This window comes from Harpia harpyja, chromosome 3 (genome assembly GCF_026419915.1).
Source record: "Harpia harpyja isolate bHarHar1 chromosome 3, bHarHar1 primary haplotype, whole genome shotgun sequence".
In the NCBI taxonomy this organism is placed as follows: Eukaryota; Metazoa; Chordata; class Aves; order Accipitriformes; family Accipitridae; genus Harpia; species Harpia harpyja.
In genome coordinates, this window is record NC_068942.1 from 40,413,282 (window position 1) to 40,420,579 (window position 7,298).

Below are 7,298 nucleotides of genomic sequence, written 5' to 3' on the forward strand. Positions count from 1 at the left end.
AGCCTCTGACTTCTTGGAAGGCAACTAAAGAAAAATTGTTACTCCACTCATACCAAGACGGGCAATTTAACAGATAAAAGCTTCAAGGGTTGTTTTAGATGGTAGCAGAAAGCTCTGTTGCTTGTATAGATTGTCTAAAAGTAGTAAGCCCCTGTGAAAACTGTTTCATATATGTGGATTGTGTACTGTTTTGGCAACTACATTTCTGAAAAATTCCTTCTGTGGTTGGCATGTCACAACCTGCAGGGAGGCACAACTTTCCTTGCAGTTGCTGCTGAAAGCAGTTTTGGGGAGTGCTGTAACACAGCAGCATGATGCCACCTGACGAGGACTGTGCAAAACCGGTTATGGATTCTTAACCCTTATGGTAGCTTATAGAAGATTCACAGTATGATTGTTACTTCAGTAGCCTGTTCAGACACCTTAATTGTTTCATTTTCTAGTTGTTTTTGTCTTTAGATTCCAGAGAAGACAGCTGCCGGTTAGCTAACATAAGAAGGCCTGACCTTGACACTTGCTTTCCAAGTGGTTGGTCTTCATTTAAATAGAGAATCCATGCCTCCCACACCAGACTGGCCCTGGCTGCACTTAAAGCTAGAACATATCTCTCAAGATGCCTAGTTAGAGGAGATGAGGTTCTACACTAGAATAAGAAAAAAACAAATATTCACTGATCAGTTGTAGATTAAGAGGAATTTGAATTTGGGACAGCCTGTGGGATCAAATACTGAAGCTTTCAGGACTAAAAGTTTATAAGCATCATTTAATCAAAATGCACCCATAGGTTTAAGTTGATATCTCAGTAAATGTTCACCTCAAATTACTGAAGATAACTAATTTATTTTATGTGGCTTGCTTAAAACAGAATTTACTTAGAACACTGTACTGCTGTGAGTGTCAGCAGGTACATCAGGCAATAGTCAGTGCCAAGAAAACACGTCATTTGACAAACAGACACAAAGGACCACAGCTTGACTCAACAGAGCGGAGGTCCTCTCAGTTCCAAGATCAGAGAAATGTAGTTTAAAAATTTACCAGCTATTGTTTAGCACATACTCAGTATTTGTTTAAATTCATGCTAAATAATGTAATATGAAGAACCATTAATTTAATGCTTCATCGTGAACCGGGACCCAAGCAAGATAAACTGATGGGTTTTTTCTGCAAACATAATCTAAGGAAAAAAAGAGGGCTTGTGACTCATATGATATTACCAGTTATCTGTACAACATATATTTCTGAATTTCAGTTTTGTTTTTATTTTAGAAGTTTCTTTTTTACAACTGTAAAGATAATATTAAAAAAATGTAACTGACAGCTTTCATTTAGCTCAGTGTCTATCCCTAAAAGGAAAAGAAGCAAGACAATTTAGCACTATTATACACAGTATAGATGTAAACTATATAGCAAGAAACAGTCCCTGTGCAGAAACCAGAATGAAAGGGCAAAAGTGAGTAGTCCCATACTCCTGACCCCATCAGTCATGTTTCTTAGACTGATGCGACAACAAGGCTGTCACTTAGAAAGTAACACAAAAGTGAAGTTATACAATGGAAAACATTTACCAGAGATGGAAGATGCTTGCGCAAAATGAGCTGAGTCACAAGACCCCAGTTAAAGACCAACAGGCCCTTAAATGTAATGCAGAAGTCACTGCACAACACAACTGTATTTCATTATTAAGAACAAAGAAGTTTTTAATCAAATACAGCAAATCCAAACTTTACATGCATATAGTGACAACTGTTAAGAACAACCTTACAGTTACAGGTTCAGGATAGAGCTCATTTTAGAGAAGATAACATTTACCATTACAGGCAATGAAGCAGATCTTACAAGAGTGTAACACTTACTTCAGGTAGTTACTGCACTCCCACCTGTCAAATTTGTAAAACAATAAAAATAATTTAGATAGCATACAGTATTAGAATTTAGCAGAGAGAGTCCCTCCTCTCCCTGCAGAATGGCTGTTGCTACTCTATGTTACTGCTTAATCAGAATTAACTGAGACAACCCAGAACTCTCAATCAAAAAGCAGCACAGTGAACATTAGTAGTAGTACAAGTACCAGCTACCCACCTAAAGCCTCTGAAGTGGCTTGCAGTGAATTTTGTCCGTTCTGCTCCAAGCCCATTACAAGAGTTATTTTACAAATAAAACAATTAAAACCATGAAATACATTGAGACTGGCATCAGCAGCAACGGGAAGTGCAATCTGCCAATCATATATGGAAGTAAGGGAATGGCAAATTGCCTCACTGGAATTAAGTTGATCAAGTAAATACAATCCTCTCCAGACTACTACAGGCAACTACTAAACTTTATAGAAGGTTTAACACATCAGCCCTTTAGGGAACAAAAAGGAGAGGTAAAGGACCCTTAATCTTCAAACTAACAAGAATTAGGGATATTCTATCCCAATAACAAGGGGTAAGTAGTATTCTTTCTTTTCCATCAAATTACTTTCTAGATGTTTGGAAAGAAGCAGAACCCATTCAAAACAGAAATGCCAACAAGTACCCATTAGGTATTTTTTATGAAACATCTTGATTGGCCAAGTGAAGGCAGCAAGCAGATCATCACAACTTAAGCAGAGCAGTGTTCCCACAACTGAGCAGAAGACCGCTCCTTGGTTTCACAGCTTCAGCCCCTGAAAGAAAGGCTCAAATCTGTTAAAGGCAGTTGCTCACAGCCTAAGCTTCACAGAGCTGCCAGAACTTGACCCAGTCCTGTGCAGTCATGGGGCTGCACTTCCAGAGGACTTGGCTAGCACATGGATTGCACCCAAATTTGAAATCCAAAACTTTGTGCTCCAGCCAGCATTGTGCCATCCACATGCACGCACTAAGCACACTGTGCAGCTTCTATGACATGCTAGCTTGCTCCTTTTGCAGGCCACACACACAAGCAAATCTAAAAGAAGTAATCATTTAGCAGTGCCTCACATACCAGATGCAGCTAATGAGCCACTTGACCAACAGCTAGCTACCATTAACACTGTATCCATATGAAAAGGTAGGACAAGAACTTTAGATCTCTGTAAGAATGTTCAATTTATAATAGCTCCTCTTGAATATCATCTTGTTAGTACGTTTTGTATGGTTCCAGAAACCTGATTTTAGTATTTCAAAGACTGTTTTTCCCCCTGAAGTCACTAAAGAGAATCAAAGTCATAGTTATACCATCTCAGAGAGCGATGTGCTGCATGGGTGAGCTATTCATTTTTCCAAGCATAACTTCAGTATGTCAGATTTTCAGGTGTTCCCCTTAGATTGAAGGGATGCACTTAAGCATTGGTTCTTTCCATGCACAGATAGAAGTGACAGATCAACACTCAAACCTGTTCTGGTGCATTGTTTCATCACAATGAACAAATTCAGCAGAGATGCAGAAACAACTCCATTAGTTTTTGAAAACGGCATATTATTAGTTGACTCTTAATATTGCATATCTTGGCAGTAGGCCATCTGCACCTGATGCAGAGCTCTGCCTTTCTGCCACATTATTCTTTTGTTCCAGTTCCTCCAGCTTTTTCATCAGCAATTCTATGCGAATGTGGGCCTTCACAAGCTTTTCTTTCACCTAGAAAAAAAGAGAAATAAGAGTATTAAAACTAGAGAAAAATGTCCTGACACTGGATCTTTGAATGATCTGCACCCCACTTTCAGTGGCTAAAGAGCAGCTGACTTTCAAGATGGAAAATTTACCTGTCTTTAATCTCTAGACTGCATGTCTAGTGCAGCCAAAACTGGCACCCAAATCAGAGGCCTGAGCTACAAAGAGGAGATAGATGAATGTGTGCCAGCACAACCCCTTTCAGAGATGTCTGGAAATACTCTACTTAAGGAGACAGTTGCTGGAGCCTTACTATGATCAATCCAATCTTTCCTAGTTAACTCATTACAAGTTTTTACACAGCCGGAGACCTTCTTTGACAACATCTGGACAGACTGTTTCACCATTAGCTTAGGAATACATGTAGACAGTCCCTCAAAAATGCCATTTCCAGAGTCTGGGGTTTAAGTTAACACATATAAAGCACAAGAATAAAATCCTGCTGACATTACATCTCAAAAAGCAAAGACCAGATTCTTGCACTTGTTCTAGTCAACAAGCAAACTCTCCACAGTCACATAATTTGTGTTTGCAATGAAGTACTACCATTTTTTTACTTCAGATAAATGTGTCTCAACTTTAGAACTCTTGCCTGGATAAGATTTTTGCATTTTAACCTCACCTGACCTATAAAAGCACTCTGATCTTATGGTAAGACACTGGAAGATGACTTCAAAGAGGACAAAACTTAAAAAAAAGTCACAGGCCCATTTCCATGCTTAGAACAGAAACTAAAAAAGAAGAAAAAGTAAGGAACAAGCAAGCACATAAATACTGGATACACTGGCTGTCTCCTACACACAGTTACTTTATTTGAGCTATGGGACAGACAATTTACTAAGTTAACAACTAACCAAGTTACAGAAAAGAACATCCAATTTAAACACCAAAACCAGGAGGTTCTACTGTTGTCTCTGAAACTACAAGTAAATACCACCATGCTGTGTTGAGCTTACATAGGCATAAATACAACTGTGCTAGAATCCCTTTCAAATTAACAAATTGCTATTTTTTAAATTCTTCAACAGTGGCTTATCAATTCTAGGGACAACACAAGTAGTAATACTGAGGTGAAGTCTGTCTAAACGATTCTTGGTTTTTTTCTTTTCAAAGTGTAGAGATAAAAGGATAACACACCTTTGCCAGAAAATTAGCTAGAACTGGATATGTTTTGCAGATAAGTGGTTCTAGAAAATGATTTCCACATCCCATGCATTTAAGTCAGTCACTGTATTATAAGTCAGTATTTTCTCCACCCTATGCACTTAAAAAAATAAAAAGTGATTGTATTAATATTTTTGGACTAATATCCAAAAATATCAGCATTTCTAAAATATTTTCCATACAAATTAATGTAGAAACCTTACTTCCTGCAGTTGTTTCTTTAAGGTCACAGTAGGAAAATTCAACTTAGAAGCTTCTATTATCATTTGGTTTTTTAAGACATAACTGGAAAACAAAAGGGGAAAGGAAAAAAACCCAAGGAAAACAGTTAACAATGATTTTACTTTGAAATCATAAGATCCTCTCATCACCAGCTATAACTAATTTACAGTTTCTGTAGTCAAGTTTTCAATCTATCATGGAACTACTTTGATACCTTACATTAGCTGAGTGAATCTGGAACTGAAGGAGATTTCAGTATTGCAAACAACTAAATTTAAACCTTGACATTACATGAGGACACTCAAGAAGCGCAAGGCAAATCAAATGGAGTCACACCAACACAAACAATTTAAGCATAGAGGATATTAAAATCCCACACCAACATGCTCAGTCAAAAGTAAAGCCGCTTTTGTTACTGTAGATTAGTTGTACACCCTGTTTTAATAACTTACAAATTCCCGTGAAATCGTTGACCATAAGACTACAGTATACTCACCAGAGGATCCTGTCCTTGAAGAAACAGAATAAGCCTCGGAGATACGCCAGGTCCTTGGAGGCAGAATAAAGAATGAAGCCCACAGTCAAGCCACATAACCGACAGGATAACGCATTGTAAGCACTAAAAGGAGAAAGACAAAAATACTATTAAACAGAAGCTTCTGAAACCACAGATACTGCATGCTTGTCAGAGGACATCAAATCTTCGGTTCTGTCAGGACAGCAAGACAAGATATAATAATGCTTTCTGCTTAAAGAAGTAATTCATACAAAGAGAGCATGAACATAAGAAGTTGGGCATGTTGTGCAAGAAGTAATCTCTGTAGTATGTGAAGTTGCAATTAAGGAAGAAAATACATCTCTTATTATCACAGAGTGGTTTAGGCTATACTACTTAAACACGATTTAACTGGTAAAACAATGCCTGTGCCAGGTCACAGACGTGAAATTTCTTCCTGATAAAACAGATTATTGCCTCATGCTAAGAGGAGGGGGGGGGGGGGGAAGACAAGTCATATAAAGCTCCCAGCCCTTACCATTTGTAAAATAGCCTTTAAACATAACTTAAACAAACTACTGGTTCTGTAAGTCCTCAGGTGATATTTACATCCTTCCCATCAGACTAATGCCAGAGTCACCAAAACCTGTTGCTAATTGTAGGCTTGTGAATAGAGCAGCAGGAGTTATTCATTTTCAGTATTAAACAAAACCCCATAAAACAAAGAGATGCTTTTATTTAGGTAACAGACCTTTTAGGGAAGAAGCAGAAGGAAGAGACCTAAAGGCTAGGCTGTCTTTCACCGCACTGCTCAAACGTTCCTCTCCACCAACAAAGGCGAGAGCGGCAAAACTTTGGATTTTGACAAAGCCGAAAGCTAAATACCTACAAAAGGTTTCTCCACCCGAAATGACGAAGCACGGGTACAAGAAGCACTTCGGAGTTTACCGAGCCCGTAAGAAACCCCGGCGCGCAAGCCGGAGGATCTCCTGGCTCCCTCCCGGCTTTGCAGAAGCCCCTCTTTGCCCCCGCAATTTACCGCCGCGACTGTTCCCGGCGGGCCCGATGCGAAAAAGCAAAGAACTAGGCGAGCTACGCACCACCCCAGGAGGGCTCCCTCCAGGCCGATCATCAGCGAATCCTCCCAGGCCACATCGTTTGTGACTTCTGAGGAGAAAGAGAGACCCGCTGGACCCGAGACACACACACAGCCCCCCCCCCCCCCCCAGCCCGCACCGACCTCACCCCGGCCGCCCCCTCAGGCCCGGTCCCCGGCCCAGCCCTGCCCCGGCGGACAGGGCCAGACACACCCTCCCCGGCCCCCAGGCCTCCGGGCGGGCACTGACTGAAGCAGACGAGGAGGCCGAGCCGCTGCTCCTCCTGCGCGCACAGGTGCAGCGAGTCCCCCAGCACCGCCCAGCAACTGCGGCACTGGAACACGGCGCAGTCCTTCGGCAGCGGTCCCTGCCCCCGCGGTGGCGACGCCGGCGGCGACCGCAAGACCCATGAGGCACCGGCGGGGGACGGCGGCTCCTCCACAGTGATGACCCCGCCGGGCTGCGCGTCCTGGAAGAGCTCCCGCAGCCGTGAGCGCAGCGCCATCTTCTCCCGCCCCGAGTTCGAGCGCGGCGCCCGCCTTCCCCCGCCTCACGGTTGGAGCGCGCTTCAGCAGACCTGCCTTGCCATTGGGCAACGGGTGGACGCGTCGATCCTCATCCCCCGAGGCTATTGGGAAGTGGGCCGCACCGAGTCTTTCCGCCGCCCAATCAATGAGGAGAGGGGCAGGGCTTTCCCCCGCCGG

At 42.0% G+C, this 7,298-nt stretch overlaps 1 protein-coding gene across 1 annotated transcript; it reads right to left on the bottom strand.

Annotated features, from left to right (window-relative positions):
* Positions 1-1,671: 1,671 nt before the first annotated feature.
* Positions 1,672-7,209, bottom strand: OIP5 (Opa interacting protein 5). Its single transcript, XM_052782126.1, has 5 exons — positions 6,844-7,209; positions 6,598-6,664; positions 5,498-5,620; positions 4,983-5,064; positions 1,672-3,582 (listed from the first exon to the last, which is right to left on the bottom strand). Exons 1-5 carry the CDS (start codon positions 7,097-7,099, stop codon positions 3,427-3,429), a joined length of 684 nt encoding a protein of 227 aa, XP_052638086.1. The 5' UTR covers positions 7,100-7,209; the 3' UTR covers positions 1,672-3,426.
* Between the last annotated feature and the right edge of the window lie 89 nt (positions 7,210-7,298).

Excerpts from the sequence above, each read along its gene's own strand:
- OIP5 (XM_052782126.1), bottom strand. The coding sequence starts at position 7,099 with ATGGCGCTGCGCTCACGGCTGCGGGAGCTCTTCCAGGACGCGCAGCCC. Across the intron at positions 6,665-6,843 it reads CGGCCTCCTCGTCTGCTTCA|AAGTCACAAACGATGTGGCC; the intron begins GTCAGTGCCCGC and ends CTTTCTCCTCAG. Across the intron at positions 5,065-5,497 it reads TTCAAGGACAGGATCCTCTG|TTATGTCTTAAAAAACCAAA; the intron begins GTGAGTATACTG and ends TTTGTTTTCCAG.